At 40.6% G+C, this 17,357-nt stretch overlaps 1 protein-coding gene across 1 annotated transcript; it reads left to right on the plus strand.

The window, feature by feature from the left end:
* The first annotated feature begins 14,765 nt into the window (after positions 1 to 14,765).
* LOC103341631 (putative F-box protein At1g53550) lies at positions 14,766 to 16,136 on the plus strand. Its single transcript, XM_008245177.2, has one exon. The coding sequence runs from the start codon at positions 14,766 to 14,768 to the stop codon at positions 16,134 to 16,136; it is 1,371 nt and encodes a 456-aa protein (XP_008243399.2).
* Positions 16,137 to 17,357: the final 1,221 nt, after the last annotated feature.

Here is a 17,357-nt window from a genome sequence, read left to right on the forward strand (position 1 = left end):
TCTTTTGCAGAAGATTTGAGGACTCCATACTTGGCATTCTTTGTTGGAGGAACTCTGCTGACCAACCCCAAGCTTGCCTACAAGCTCAAAAATATTTCGTTGATGGGTCAACTCTCTACCGAAAAGGGTTTAATGGGGAGCCGCTAAGGTGCTTGGGAGAATCAAAGGCACGTCAAGCCATGCAAGAAATACATGCTGGATAGTGCGGGGAGCACCAAGGAATGAAGAAACTTCACCGGCAGCTACTAAGTGTCAAATATTACTGGCCTACCATGAAGAAGGATGCACATGACTTTGTTAAGAGATGCCACACATGCCAAATCCATGCTAATTTAAGTCACAAACCTCCTACATTGCTACAAGACATGCGCACTCCCTGGCCTTTCCATACTTGGGGGCTTGATTTAATTGGAGCAATCCATCCCCCTTCCGACGGCTACATATGGATCCTTACCGCTACGGAATATTTCACAAAATGGGTCGAGGCAATTCCCCATCGAAAGGCCACAGGAGCTGCTGTCTCGAATTCATTCGAGAATACATTGTGTGCAGATTTGGAATCCCATACAAGATGATCACCGACAATGGCACGCCTTTTGTTAACAGGCAAGTAAGCTCAACCCTTAGTGGGTACGATATCAAGCATCGGCGTTCTACACCTTATTACCCGTAAGGAAACGGACAAGCAGAGGCTACCAATAAAACGATACTGAGAATTTTGAGCAAGATGGTATATGAGTACCAAGGGAGTTGGAGCATTCACCTGCCGGATGCTTTGTGGGCTTACCGCACCTCGCTAAGGAGTGCTACAGGTTTTTCACCTTACTCACTTGTGTATGCGGGTGAAGCTATTTCACTGTGGAAATCACCATTCTAACAGCTAGAATAGCGGCTGTCAATGATCTTCAATGGGATGCGAAGACATGCTCAGATTGGCGTTTGCTAGACCTCGAAGCAGTTGATAAGAGAAGGATGGAAGCAGAAAGAAGGATGACACTCTACCACAAGACTGTTGCCCAAGCATATAATAGGACCGTTAAGCCTCAAGCCTTCAAGCAAGGAGATCTCGTGCTAAAAGTCGTTGAACATGTGAGAAGGCCAGTGTCGAGACCTTCCAAGTTTGCCCCACAATAGGAGGGTCTATTCGCAGTCAAGGAGGTACACAGCAGTTGTTATTATCGCTTGATCTTTGTCAAAGAGGGCATGCTAACGGATCCCATCAATGGAAAATGGCTCAAGCCCTACTACTGTTAAGTGGGCACAATATCTTATTTTCATATTATCGCATTTCCTTTTGTTTAAAAGAAAAAATATTGTCTCCTTCTATAGGCTCGCTTTCATTTTGAAAAGCTTTTGTAAGAATGTACCGTCATGGTAACATGGGAATAAAGGAGTATTTTGAAAAAGATTCTCTGAAAGTTTGCCCTTTTTCATATCTTGAATTCCTTTTTGAGCATACGTTTGCAAGTATTTTTTTTAAAAAATAAAATAAAATAATGAATATAGAAGAAAATATTACTCAGCGAAAGACGTGCCAGGCAAAGCCATTTGAGTGGGATCCTAGGTCAGTAGTAGATTTCGTGCTTTAACAAAATGAAAAGAAACACGCCAGGCCAAACACTCGCAAAAGGAAGCTAGCATGCTCATAAGGTCCGAGAACCTTCAAAGAAAATAGGCAGAGCGTCAAAAGGCCATCCTAACAAAATTTTGGCAACAACCACCATACTTCAAAAGAGTACTCAATCTGTAGAAAAAAAAAAAAAAAAAAACTCAAGCAAAGGATTCTACCAACCAGGCATTTTATACATGTTAAACAAAAGTTACAATGTGTTTCTAGCAAAAAAAAAAAAAAAAAAGGACATAGGTTCCGGCAGCTAGAACACAATAACACTACAATGCCAAGCTACCACCATACAAGTTTCACAACATAAGTCAGATCAAGCTATACAAGCTAAGAAGTAATGTGTGCTTCAATCCCGAACGAAACTCTAGAATGTGTCAAGCTAGTCAGTCATACACTGAGCAAAATACGACCTGCAAAGCAGAACAAAGAAGAATGTCAGGAGAAATCAGGGTAACATTGAGCATATGTAGAATGAAGGAGGGACGATAAGTTACGAACCTCAGGGCACCATCAGGGATGGCTAGAAAAGAATGGAGAAGGCCCTGTGAGAAGATCTTGTCATTTGCTTCCATCACGCGATCGACTATCGGGAGACACCTTGGGCGAAAGGAACCCACGCAATCCCATACGTTGGTTTTCCACTCACGCCTTGAAGGCCAAAGTCTCTGTCGCTACCATATTTCATCGGGCCGGGATTTGACTTCATGTTATGAACAGCCCGTACCCCAAATCGGCACGTGCCAAATCCTTCACAGTTGAAGGGACTCGCTCAAAGCCTAGAGTCATAGCCTCACAAACGCATCCCGCCAAAGAAAGGAGCAATCGCGATGTCTGGCGGTGCATATCCATCCCATGGAGCACCAAGGCGAGGGTCCGGAAAGCGACACCGCGAGAAGGAAGAAGTAATACGATTATGTCCATAAAATCCCCGTACTTGTCTAGAAATTTCTCCAAAGCCGCGACCGTCTCGGGATAAACAAGAACTCCCGGAAGGGTGCGTAACCATTGAACCGATGTGAGCAGCAAAAGTTCATCTGCGGATCGAAGGACCTGAGCACCACTGTCAAAGAAGGCCATAAATGCAGTAAATGATTCCTCCCACTCTAGCCAAGACATATTAGGAAGGTGTTCGCAGCAGATATCCCGGCAGTAATGATAGCCTACGCGTTTTGGCCTTCGCATTGTCCGGTTGAACTGGAAGAAGTACTAGGGGACTAGGCCCTGACGTCCGGAGAAGTGGTTGAATATGGGATGGAACAGGCAGGGTCTCGTGGATGGCAAAAGTGTTGCTCGGAGGGTTGCTTTAAGGGTGGCGAAAAGGCGGGTCAAGGTCCCTCTGGAGAAAATGCCGGAAGATCGATGGTAAAAGGCTCGTGACTTGGAATGTAGGTGTTTCATCCCGAGAATTTGTTGGTGTCATGGTTGGAGAAGATCCTACAAGGGCTTCCTCAACCAGTATATTAAATGTGTTGAAGGGAGAAGGCACTACAGGCACGATTTCCAAGTTCGAAGAGGCATACTCACCTGCAAAAAAAATGTGCATGCAAGGATCAGTACAAGATAATTGATGGTGATGGGCATTGGCAGATGAGTGGGATGAGAAGGTAAAGGGAATATTATCGGCATGGATACCGAGGGGACTCGGCGGGTCAAGGCAATGGCTACTTGCAAGGCAGCCTCGGCAATGTCGATAACTCGCAAGATGAGCACGCGTTGAGTGAACAAATTATGGTGTCTGAGATGAAAGAAGGACATAATCTAAAATGCGTCGATTACACTCGCGCTAAAATGGAGCGTCGCTACTAGCAGCCCCAAAGAAAGCATCTGAACCACTTTGTCCTCCTGGATAGTAGCTGGAATAAGCAAGTGCATCCTCATTGCAATCATCATTGTAGTCCCTGTCAGAATCTTCATGCATGTCACCGATGTCATCAACGTTCTCTTGCTCTGGAACATCAGCCTCAGATTGTGGTGTCGTCATCGTCTACTATCATCGTCAATTGTCACCACGGTTGGGGTTCCGGCGGCTTCAACATTACTGGTGCGTGTTCCAGTAGATCTTGCATGTAGAATGCGCATGCTACGACGTTTAGGGTCACCCGAGGAGATACCGGGGGTGTGTCACTTCTTTTTCTCTTTAGGGTTGTACCCATTTTCCCTATAAAAATATATATATATATATATAATAAATAAGTATGTACCCAGATATCATACGCGCATAACAAGTAAAGAAGGCAAGAGAAGTATTGGAAGTGGGGTACTTACAGCGAAAAGGTGAAGTTTCCAACGCCTTGCGGTATGACTTGGGCTCTCGGGATCTGAGCTCAAGGTGTGGGCGTCAGGAGTTGCTTCTTTAGTCCGAGGGGGCCACTTGGTGCTACTTTTGGGATGAACCTCCTAGGTTTACCTGTACTTGGCTCCTTCCCTACAGTTTGCTTCATTTCCCGCTTCCGGTTGTCGAATGTCGGTGTCACAGTTTTTCCAGAGCTATGGGTACTCTGCGTTCTGGGCTTTGAACTTGTCTTGGGAAATTCTCCGACAACGTCACCTAACTTGGAAATAAAGGGCAAATTGCGCTTTTGGCTTAGAGGGATGGCTTTCTCTTCCAACACCAAACCTGCAAGGCGGGCTATTGTAGGAGGCAATCTGTCCCCGGGAGAGGATTGGAACTCACGGAAGGAGGTGAGGCAACGGTTCCAGTAAGCTTGGTAGCCTCTGGAGAAGCTACCAACCCTCGTCTTGCTTGCTAAAACGATGGGCCTGCAACTAGCTGGTATGTGGTCATTGCTCCAGAAGATCCTGTGTAGTGCAAAGGGGTCACCATGGTTGGGACTACTGAACCCTTGGTCAAGCCCGAACTGCCGCCTGACTCGGTGTGGAGAATAAGTCACAAAAATCTCTGCGCGATTATCCCCAAGAATAGGTAAGGGGATAGGAGCAACGCTTCAACAATGCGCTGGTCACTCTGCGATACTGGAACTTCAGCAGATATCACCGTCGATAAAAGGGCACGAAATTGAAGATCTCTGAGGTGCCGTAGGGACGAAAGACAAAATTCTCGACATTATCCAGCTTTAAGAAATTCGGCTTTTCACGCATCCTCTTGAAAAACCTGCAAACTAACGAGAGATTGGTGGCATGAAAGAACCATTGCCCTACCACCAACTTCATAGCGTGCGAATGGGGGAGTGAATGCACATCCAACCCTCTGAGACGCTCTCACAAGAACACCGCAAGAAACCAGAATTTAGAAGGGTCTCCACATGCCATGGTTCTTGATGCATTCTTTTCCGTGGATTCGATTGAGTAGATGGTATAGATGCCCCAGGAACATGGGGGCTAAGGGGATGGTGTCGCCTCGGGCTATGGCCAAAGCCAAGGGAAATACACGCTCGTGCAAGCGAGAAAAGTCACAGAGCACGAACCGCCCAAGCCATAGAGCTATAAATGCAGCCAACCGGCAAGGACCCTGTCGGTTTGCATCCCCAAAATATTGTATCCAATTCTGAACCGGGTGAAGTGGGAGAGGTGGGAGCGCCTCTCGCAAGACTGCAAGATTGTCTATTTCTTCTGGAGTGAGGGTAATGCCGAAAGGACTACGGTCCCCACAGACAGGAAGGCGAGAGATATTCGCCACGTCTTCAAGGGTAGGGGTAAATTCCCCCCATGAGCACACAAAGGTGTGAGTAGCAGTGCTCCACCTCTGGACCACGTGACAAAGCATCTTTGCTTCGATGTGGATGTCCCATAATTTGGAAAGGAAGATGGCATCAAGGACCTGTGCTCTGCGCAGGATGTTGCATGTGGATGGATCCCGCAGCTCACGGTCAACCCATTCTGACCAACCTTTACTGATGCTGCAAGGATATTGGAAGAATAGGGGAACGGCTGGAAAGAGGCCTTTTTCAATGCAGCATCTGGATATGAAGGCAGGATTAATTACATGAGTGGTCTCAGGGGATGGCTCATCACCGGCAACGGGATTCTCACGGGCATCTTCAAGCAACAGGAGCGGCCCTCCCGCCTTAAGATTATCATCCATGGAATAGAGGTGGTCTAGCATAATCGGTAGGAGGTCAGTAGATGCCATAGTAAGTTCACTAAGTCACAGACACCTGCAAAATGAAGAAAGGATAAAATGCATGAGTTCCAGCACCATCACGAATGCAAGCATATCTCTGTAATATCATGCCAAGACCATGTCAAGAAAGAAGAAGAAAAACCAATTCAATATCATCATGCAAATCTGTCCTATGAGAGGGGAAAAGGATTGTCTGATGCTAAAAAAAAGAAAAAAAGAAAAAAAGAAAAACAAGCCACAGGGGTAAATTATGCGAAGAAAGTCATGAAGTGACTGGTTTACATGGTGCATGTTCCTGTTCTTTCCACCATGCTTCGACACCATCTAGAGGTTTTGTGATTATTCAAGGCAAGATATCACCTCAAGCGTGCTTAAAACCCCAAATTAGTGGTCCATGCCCGAAATTCAAGCTTAGGCCTTGAGAAATTAGATAAAACCCAGGCTGAAAAAAGCGCCCTGTTCATGAAGAATTCTCAGAATATTCCACATGTACATATGCGCGTATGTATGTATATGCATAGATCCATACGCCCAGAGTAACGAGATGAAGTAGACAGGAGAAGAAATAGGGGAACAATGCTTACCACTGCTCTCGATGGAATTCTTCCAGCAGCTTGCCAAAGTCGAAAGAGGAAGGGGCTGCCTTGCGATTCCACTGATGAAATTGCCTCACGCTTCGCAAAGTGACTTCGCCATAGATTGGTTTCGGACGGATTGAGGAACGAATTGAAGAAGTTTGAGGGTTTTAAAGAGAAATCGTGGCTTTTCCCAGAAGTTGCAAGCGGTTCCTCCGAGCATAACCAACCAGCAATTATAGACGAGACCTCTCTATGATCTCTCGTTTTTAAAGGGTTCTCCAAACCTGTGTGTGAGAAGGAACCAACGAAAATCGAAAAGGGGCAACCGGTTTTAGGCTTGCGTGCACAGAAGAAAGAGGTTAGAGAATGAAAAGGAAAAAGAAAGGAAAAAATAAAATAAAATTTGTGGAAGCGTACCTAGGGAATGCAAGAGACCGCTGGAAAATAATCATGGCAGTATATACGCAGGAAACGAGAAGGTCACATCGGCAGCATGGATTTGATTTTGCTTTTGGGCCGGGTTTGATTATTTGACCCATCTCAAAGCTGCTCATGGCCCCAATAATCAAGGGGGCTAATGTTGAGGCTCAAAAATCCAAGGGGCTAAACCCAAATTAATCCTTCGCCCAACACAGGTGATTGAATGCAAAATAGGCTCAATCGGGACAAAAGAGAATTTATGGGACCCGCCAATGCAAGCTATAAGCCACGTATCATGCCAAGCAAGCACGTGCAAAGGGGCCAAGAGCATGCCAACATCGCGAAATCACGCTTACGTATCCTTTCGATGCTACTTGGCCCAATTATAGCCCATCGCGGCATAATAAAATCCAAGCATAAGCATAGGCCTCACACAAGGAAAAAAAAAGCATTATTCTAATACCAAGTAGTGCTACAAGCATAAGTGGACCCAAGCCACAAGATCAACCGGGGCTTACTGAGAAGGTTATGGTCTGGAAGGAAACGAGCAATCACAGGGCCCATTGAGGTTCAGAGAACGTAAGTTTTCTAGCCACTTAGGGGGCTTTAAAACTCAAGCCCGTTCGTAGAACCCAAGCACGTGGGTTAGCATGAGAGAGAAGAGAAAATTGCCCGTGCTCTAGGAAGACACCAAGTAACCTATTAGAATATTTAGCCCAACCCACATCAATAGAGTGCCTCAAAGAAATTAGCAAAAGCCCTTTCCAGCGGTCTGACGAAAATCCATTAGAAATAATAGGCCAGCAACCCAATGGTATGCACAAGCCCAGTCCAGCAGCTTGTGGAAAAGCTGTCATCGTGTTCATCTCTGATGATAAGACTCCAAACAAGTCAGACAAAAGGTCAAGGCAAGAACCAGCAGAGATTCATGGGGAAAGGGCAAATATCCATCGGACAAAAGGCTTCATCCATCTCTTTCCCCATTACAAGCCCTGTTTTGAAAACGTTGAAGAAAAGCAAGGTGGCGCCTCACCTTTGTGGGGAGGTTCAGCTGCATCAAAGTCGTTGGAACCACAATGGTTCCTTTCCCATATGTCTCGATAGGAGAATTGCACCAAAATAGGACTAAGTAGGGAGCTGCCATGGGAAAAGGAAGAGGAAGACCAGACAAAGTTAGGGTTCTTCATGCCTATAAAAGGAGGCTGTTTGCTACCCAGAAGAACCAACCACTCAGAAGCCTGACCAAGCTTTGTCAAAGCATCTGAGAATTCACTCAAGACACCCAATCCCTTCTTTCGTTCGTTTTCTTCTCCCTCTTAGGATAGGAATCGTTCTAATCTTGCTTTGTTCACTTCAGGCTCTAGTTCTCTATAAGAAATTCATCTCTCTCTCTCTCTCTCTCTCTCTCAAATTGCTAAACCTGTGAAAGCTTAGCTCCTATGCCACAGGCTCCTCAGGCTAAGCCATTAGTGAATTTTTCATGCTTATTTGGGTGTTAGTAAAGTAATCCCAAGAGTGTTCTTTTAAAGTCTCATTAGATTTTCTAAAAAACTCTTTTGGGAGCTTGTTTTCGAACTCAGGCATTTGGGGGATTTGTTCGTCGTCTTCTCACAGAGCCCAAGCCCATTCGTCAGGAACAAAAAAAACCCCATACACCTAGTTTTCTTCCCCTATCTTATTCTCTCCCCAGATTTGTTTGGATTTTGGGTTATCTTGCCCAGATCTATCTAGATATTGTCTTTTGTTTGTTTGTGTGTTTGTGTGTTTTCTGTAGTAGGCCCTTGGTGACTTTTGTTGTTCTTGGATGTGTCTTGCTATCACTGGGATGGTTGCGGTGTGGTGTTGTCAACCCAATTTTTCTCTTTGGTTTTCGTTGTGTTTTTGCAGCAAGTATTGCAATCCACCGTAGATGCAATAATTTTGTTGCAGATTTTGGTCCACTCATATGGAATTTGGTCCACTCATATGGAATTTGCTCCAATTCAGTGTTTGAAGTTGGAAAAGTGACTGTTGCTGGTTTGCGTGGGATCGAATTTTGCCTGTGCAAAATAAAAGGTTTAGTCATGTTGGTGCTACAAGTCTCTTTGGTTTGCTAGAGAGGAAGTGGTGCGATGTCTTTGTTTCTGAGTTTATTTTAGTCTAATAATTCTCAGAAACTCAATAGGAGTTTGTTGATGTTTGTATTTAGCGTTTTACTTTTCTTTGCGGATTTGCTGGTACTACTGTTGCGCGATGGATCTGTATTGTAGGTTTAAGTACAGATGCTTCTTGTCTACCGAATTGGAGTTTTTAGGTTTTTCTAGCATGCGTAATTCTCTCCATATCAAACCAATTTATTTTTGTGTTTGGTCACTGGAGATGTACTCATATTTGGCATTGCGGCTACTCTGTACTTTTTACTGTGTTATCAATAAAATTACTATCGCTTTTAATAAAAAAAAATTAAAAATAATAGACACTTCATTATAAGGCTACGAAAAAGAAACTCTGGCATCTATTCATTTTATTTAATCGAATCCATTAAATCAAAGTGAGCGTAGTGATATTGATCTTATCATGTGAGATTGCCAATCAAGATGGTTGATGTAAAATTGCATTGCACCAGACCATCATTAGCTTCAGACTTGATCTTCTATAATTTATCATCTATTTGTAATCTTATGTAATTTATCAGTTCACAATCGAAAAAGATGTGCGTATTATCAATTCACAATCAGAAAAGATGTGCTTTTATCAAATTCACTATCAGAAAAGATGTGCTTATATCAAGATGTCTTATGTAGTTTTTTTTTTAATATCAAGATGTGATTTTTTTTCCATCAATAAAGATGTGCTTATATACTATGTAAAATGTATGATGCTAAATTCTACAATTATGATAATGGGTTAGATCATGTGATCTTGTCTTATAAATATTGGCAAAAACAAAAGAAGAAAAAAACTATTGTCATTTAAATCTTGCTAAAAAAAATTTGTCATATAGATTTCAATTTCTACTTAAATTATCAAAAAAAAGAAAAAGTATGATCCTCTGTTATTCGATGGAGGACAAAACATAATATGATTTAGTCAGACTATTTATTCGAAATAGTACCAAATGTCTTATAATATAATGAATAAATAGTCATAGTCTCCGAAACAGATTAATATTATCCAACAAAAATTAGTTAGTACAATCCGACGTACCAAATTAATCCTAATAAAAATGAAGTCCACAAATACAATAGGACTCAAATTTATTAAAGAGTTGATATACAATTTGATATGCGATGCCTTGCATTTTCCAATAATCTACCGCATGAAAGAAAAACGGTGACAAGGGGTGTCAGATTGCTTGTTCTCACCTCCATCTTTTTTTTAGTTAGACCCAAGGGTGTCCACCGCCGACAGCAGTGACTAATCCCTTTCGCTGCGGGAGCTCTTCCAAAGGAGGTAAACAACTGGCCACGAAATGTGCTCCATTCTCATCTCCATCTTTGGAGGGTTGATTTCGACGCAAAAAAAAAAATCTTTGGAGGGTTGACAAGGACTTGTTGAATAGACAGCTTAACCTCGAATATTTGTCCAATAATATAATTTTCTGTTTATAAGCGACGTGGCAGCATTTGGACAACGTGGAAAACAAGATATTGTGTTTTAACGTTGGATCCGTGGATTTGGTTTGTTGTTTTGTTTGCGTTTGGCGTTTCCAAATTCCAACGGATATCGTGATTCACAGTTTGCTGTGTCAACAAACTTGGCTGAGTCAAACCTGAAATTGTACAGGTCATCCGTGCTCCCTCCCTTCCTCGTACGGCAATTGACATAACACAACGTTTTTTCGTGGAACCTAACCCAAGCAATAATATATTTTAATTCCCTCTTGCGAGTTGTGAGAGGACCGTATGCTATATTGTTTTTTACAAAAAGTCTTATATGTTTATTAAGTGTGTGCTTCTCCCTTAACACTTCTCATCAATCTGCTTAGTTTCTCAATGAAATCTACTTCAACACCAGCTTCACCCTTCTGAACTTTCCTTAGAATCTAATATACATGTAAGTATTTTGATGAATATGTCGTAATTGATTCAAATACGTACTTTACGTTTCTGCAATTCGATGTTTGTTTCTTTTACAGGCTTATTTGATTACCATGTGATTGATTTATAAAAATTTATAAAAAAGAAGAGTCATATATGTATTTTCTTGGATTGGATATTTCATGTTAAAGCACGGTGATGAGATTTCTAACAAAATTAATAAGGACTCAAATCAAAATTGAGGTTTTTACAAACAAAAAATGATGCATATGCGAGAAGATTGAGAAAACTAAGAGCATGAGGATGGACATGAGGCACACGAAAGGACAGCCTTCAATTGAATGGACTTTGAAATGATACAAATTTTTTTTCTTTGGTCGAATGGTGATATTTATTACCGTAGTATTAGCTGACGTTGCTGATTGATACTACGGTCTAATAAGATTCAACTATGTATACAGCTTCTACAATCATTAACAAATTTAATAGATTGTCGTTAATTCTTGACATATCTAAGTTGTACACATGTAGGGGCGGAGGCACACTGAAACCAGTGCAGTTCCTGCCCCCAACTCAGATTTTATTAATAATTAAAAAAAAATTTAACTGTATGCATTGCTGTAAGGAAGCTCCTAATGCAGAAAGTGGTGGGCCTGCAGCCAAAAAAGAACTATCCAGTTTTAGCCTTCCGTGTTATTGAATAATATATAATTTTACCATGTGGGGTCTAGCAGTCAATACCACGTTTCCTTCCAAGACTAGGGCACCCCATTCCCACAAGGTTGTTAACTTTATAACTATTTTTCTTGCTTAGTATGTAATTAGTATGTAATTGTCTATCCCTTTGTTGTAATTGTTAACCTGTGTGTTGGTGTATTTTTAATTTTATTTTATGAATTTTCATATATGTGATTCTCTATTAGTTTGATCAGTAGAATTAATATACTACTCAATTTATAATAAATAGACAATATGATTTTTTTTATGTTTTTGGTATGTCTTGTAAGTTTGAATTTTTTATTGTTTATATTTTGCGAAAGGCCTTCACACACAAGAAATCCTGCTTTCGCCACTGTACACATGACTTAATATTATTAGACTGTAGTACCAATCAACAACGTCAGTTGATGCTATGGTAGTATTGTATAATTTCTTCAAATCGGGAAGGGCACATAAACTACAAAACAAGCAACCCGTTGTTATGATGTTTTTTATTTCTTGTATTCAAACTCCATCCATCATTTGAAGTGATGCCAAATTTGTTGATTTGAATTTTGTATCTTGGAACGTTTAAAAAAAGAAAAGAAAACGAAAGTCTAGAAAATTATGACCACAAAATTGAATTCGAAATTAATGAATACTAGAATTGACTACGAATACTAGGGGGTCAGGGTGGGACATGCACGACGAATTGTCGTGTAGGTCCCCGGTCGGTTCATCGTCCTTTTGGTTGATGCCAAAATGTTTTGCTTTTGAATTCTTCCATATATATTGTGAACCACGTGCGCAGTACCACAACCACACGATCATCAAATGTCCACAATGACATGTTAATCACAACACAAACTTTTGCCACATTAATTCTTTGTCCTTTTTCTGGTTGCATTATTGTGTCACCGTGATGACGATGTCGAGTAACATTATTGCCGCCTTCATTAAATCTCCTCCGTGCATCCCATGCCTCCCGAGCCTATAAGTATTTGGTCCTCAGAAACTCACCCAAAACTGCACCCATTTTCAAATCAATAAATCAACTCAATTTTTTTCCTTTTCTGGTACAAATTATAATCAAGCATGTGGAAGTACATGGTTGTAATTTGCAGCCACTTAAGCTCGTTGCTCAACATCTTGCTTTACCATTCCTTCTTCGGACATTCTCATGATCACTGCTTTGGTTTCCCTTCAGAGCAAACCATAGAGCCATCGTCGCTCAGCACAGTTCACTACAAACCCGAGGCTTCTGGGACCAGCGACGAGAGTCCTGCGGAGTGTGCGGTGTGTCTATGCAAGATTGAGGAAGGAGATGAGGTTAGAGAACTGAGATGTGCTCATCTCTTTCATAAACAATGCTTGGACCGGTGGACCGGGTTTCAGCATGCCACGTGTCCCCTCTGCCGCAGTTTTCTAGCTCCCCCGAGAAGCACCTTAGTATCCCATTCCCAGCAGTTTCTTCAATCGGAAGTGCTGCTATTCAAGTTTTGTTCTTTCAGTTCGGATAGTGATGATGGAGATGGATGGTGGCTGCGGTGAAAAACCAGTCCAGACTCCAGATCATAGTCAAAAGAGAGAGAATGGGATGAGAGAGAAGTACCCCATGCATGCAATCCCTATTGTCAAGGATATATTGAGATGGAGGAAATATTATATATATATATATATATATTATATTTGCATGTCTAATTAACACTTGTGCATCTGTATGACGAAAGATGTTTCCTTGCTCGGTCAAAAATCTTGGTGTAGATAATCAGCGTGTAATAGTTTTCTATGTTTTCAATTAAACCTGGATTTATGTGCTTGCTTGCTGAATGAAATGAACATATTTTCAATTAACAAAAAAAGAAATGAACATATTTTTGAGTTAGAGACTTAGACCAGCCCGTTTGACCAAAAAAAAGAAAAAGAAAAAGACTTGGACATTGGCTTACTTTTCTTTATTTTGTTTTTTGTTGCTTCAACTACATGCCCATCACTTTGTGCTTAGTGCTGCATCAGCTTTGTGCTTAGTGCTGCATCAGTATCTGGCCTACCACTTTTTATTTTTTAAGTTTTTAGTTGCAGCAAAGGCTGCTTTCTCCGCTGCGTGCTTCAACTTCTCTTCTACTGAAGTTGTTCCTTTTTCTGCGCGCAGGCCTTTCTGGCCTTTCGTCGAGCATCTTGTGTGCATTTGAGGTCCACGCATGGGGTCGTCTCAGACCTCCACAGGCTGTCCACAGCCACATTTTCGGCTATCTCATGGGGTCATGTGACCCCTCTTGTCCTTGAATGGGTCTGCCCCTGCTTGCAAGCTGCTTTTTAGAGCTCCATTATTTGGATATCAAAAATTCCCGGGCGAGGGCCTTTTGATTTTCATAAATATTTTCAGAGCTTCCGAGATTCTCCCTCACCAGTCGGGCATAGCCCCCATCAGACAGTTGAGACACCTGCCATTATAATATAATCAAATTTTTTTTGGTCTGAACATAATATAATCAAATTGATCGTGGATATATAAACAAATTGATCTTGTAGAAGGTCAAATCATGTGTTTTGGATGTTTCTCATTTTCCCACATGTACGGTAGAGAATTGAGATGAGAGATGTGCTCATCTCTTTCATAAACAATGCTTGGACAAGTGGACCAGGTTTCAGCATGCCACGTGTCCCCTTTGCTGCAGTATTCTAGCTTCCCGCGAGAAGCATCCTAGTATCCAGTTCGTAGCAGTTTGATCAATCGGAAGTCCTGCTATTCAAGTTTTGTTCTTTCAGTTCGTAGATGGTGTGGCTACGTTGAAAAAATGGTCCAGAATCGTAGTCTAAAGAGAGAGAATGAGATGTTAAAATATTATACAGTGACCAAAATTTTCAGTTAGATCTCACAAAATTTTGCCGGATAAAGCACATAAATATATTATTCGTACTTTTCCAGTTCTTTATTTTACTAATTATTGGATATTAACAAAAAATCATATCATAATCCAAATAAAAATATAGAGATGAAATAATTGGAATTTTGAATTGACTCGGAAATCAAAATTCTAATTATATTAATATAATCAAGTTTTTAATAATCGTATCTGAAAACAAATTTCACTGTATTTGATAAAAGATAAAATCTGATTCCTTTTTTCTAAGGTAAATAAAATCCGGTACAAATTATATACTTTCTTTGTACACTTAGGGTTTAGGACAAATTATCCACTCAATATAGCCCATTGATTACCCCAGAACAATGAGCGGGCCACTTATTTTATGATTAGGGCCTTTTGGTTTTCCTATAAATACGATGGAAAACCCTAGCAAAAGCATCACATCTCTCTTGGAATCTTGTATTCTCTTGTTTCATGGGTTCAAGGGTTACTTTGAATGATTTTTTTACTTGTGCGTTGGAGGTCTCTGAACGGACCAGAGAAAGTCCTCCAAGGAATATGGAAGCTTATCGTGATCATGCAATCCCGGAGCTCCCAACCGAAATCATATTCACTCATATACTCCCACGACTATCACCAAAGGATCTGATGATGAGGTGCACTTGCGTATGCAAGTCTTGGTCCTCCTTCATCCGTAGCTCTTCCTTTGTCGCCGCCTTCAGCAACTTTTGCGGAAACGACAACAACAAGAGCACTACTAACTTCCTTTTCCAAAAGTATCACCAGTTCTTGTCGTCAAAAATAGAGAAACAAGGGAATGTTTCAACACCCGCCGTCGAAATTTGCGAGGTTTTCGAATATTGTCTGTCGTATGACGGAAAAATTCAGGAATTAGGCCAATATTATCCTAATGTGCAGAGTGTCCATGGCTTGATTTGTGGATCCTCTGGCTTTCAACCTGAGTTTTTTATACTCAACCCTAGCACTCGAGAGTACATCCAACTTCCCCATGCAAAAGAAAGGCCAGTCAACCGCTATGCACATCACGGATATCACTTTGGGTTCAGTCCACTTACCAACGAGTATAAGGTTCTCCAGGTGCTTTCCTTTCGTCTAGATCAAGGAGATAAATGGGATCTTGTCTTCAACACGTTCACACTAGGTAGGGATTCTTGGTGGAGGCCATTGCAGGTAGACCATGGCGATCTTCCTTTTGATGCTCTAGCTTATGCCTCTGACTTTCATCACCAGAGAAGTACTGCCAGTGTGTGCCTCAATGGGGCCGTATATTGGATCTATGAGAAGCAGAAAATGTTAGTTGCATTTGACGTTAAAGAGGAGACATTCAAAGCGCTGCCACTCCCTGAAGATTATGATCAAGTGTTTGCTAATTATTACGCTGATCAAGATTATGAAAACTATTCTAGTGATGCCAATGATTATTGTTGTCCAACTATGGTTAAGGTGGGAGGATGCGTAGGTGTGTTTGCTGACATGTCATGGAAACAGGACAAGATCGTGTTGTGGATTTTGAAGGACAATCAAAACATTGTGTGGGTTAAGGAGACCATTAGCTTGGCGTCAGAGAGAGAGTACCTTGGTTATCAGCGCTACATTGAAGCTTTGGGTACAATCCACACAGGAGAGTTTGCCCTCGTGCACTATTTTCTTGGATTTTCACCAGGATATGACGATGGTCCACCCGAATTGCGTCTTTATGATATGAAGAGCAAACAATATAGAGTAATTGATTTAGTTTTTCCTGATTATCAGCAAAATGGGGTTAATACTTTTCCAATTAAGTTAATTAATATTTATGATGATAGTATTGTCCCCTTAAAATGAGATGGGTGACCTTATATTATATAGTCATGTTCCATTGTGTTCTTAAGCCAGTCTAATGTTCTATTTTTGCCGTCATTTATTAGCATTATTATGTAGTGTTTCTCGTTTTTTGCCCACAGTATAGCAATGTTATTTTGTTTTTATGTTTAGAGTAATGTTACACTTACCACATTTTTATCCCATATTTCTATACCACATAATATGACATGTCCATATCATATGCCACATCAATTAAATGAATGAAGTGTATTTTAATAAATAAAATTAGAAAAACAGAAACTAGTATTTTACATGATGTGTATGTACACATCAACTGTCACATCATGTGGTATGAAATTGTGGTATAAAAATGTGGTAAGACTAGTATTGTTCTTATGTTTATTACTAATCTCGGATGATATATAAATTTGAAAAATGCTAAGCATACCATATTTATATACCACATTGTCTATTACCAAATTAAATCAACTTATAAGGATTAATAATATTGTTCAATTCAAAATTAACTTTTTCGTTTTAATCAAACAATGAAACCAAATCATATTCTAATCCTACAAAAAATATAGAGTCAAATAATTGGAATTTTGAATTCACTTGGAAATCAAATTTCCAATTATACGAATTTTAATATAAACAGGTTTTTAATGATCATATCTGAAAGAAAATTTCACTGTATTTGATAAAATATAAAATCTGATTATTTATTTTTTTACGGAAATAAAATTGGGTACAAATTTAGATTGGTTAGGATGCTTTCTTTCTTGGGCACTACTCTGATTTCATATTAATTGCAGGCCAACAGACCCTATGCATGTAATCCCTGTTGTCAAGGATATATTGAGATGGAGGAAACATATATATATATATATATATATATATATATATATATATGGCGGATCCGTGGCACTACGCTTTTGACACAAGTTTTGACACAATTTTTGGGCCATTGATTACTCTACTTTCAATAGTTGAGATTAAATATTACAAGGCAAGTAGTTTTAATTTTTTAAAATAGACAATCATTAATTTTATTTTCTCTCTCATAAAAATAAAAGAAAATTTTTCTCTCTCCAACCTTTTTGCTGGAAGACATAATCTCTCTTGCCTTTTTAATCTCAAATATTTATTAAGGTCTAATAAATAAAGAATCACACCAAAAACTAAATGCTCAAACCACAATCCCACATTCTCTCTCTCTCTCTCTCTCTCTCTCTCTCTCTC

This window comes from Prunus mume, linkage group LG2 (assembly GCF_029339155.1).
Source record: "Prunus mume cultivar Tortuosa linkage group LG2, ASM2933915v1, whole genome shotgun sequence".
Lineage (NCBI taxonomy): Eukaryota > Viridiplantae > Streptophyta > Magnoliopsida > Rosales > Rosaceae > Prunus > Prunus mume.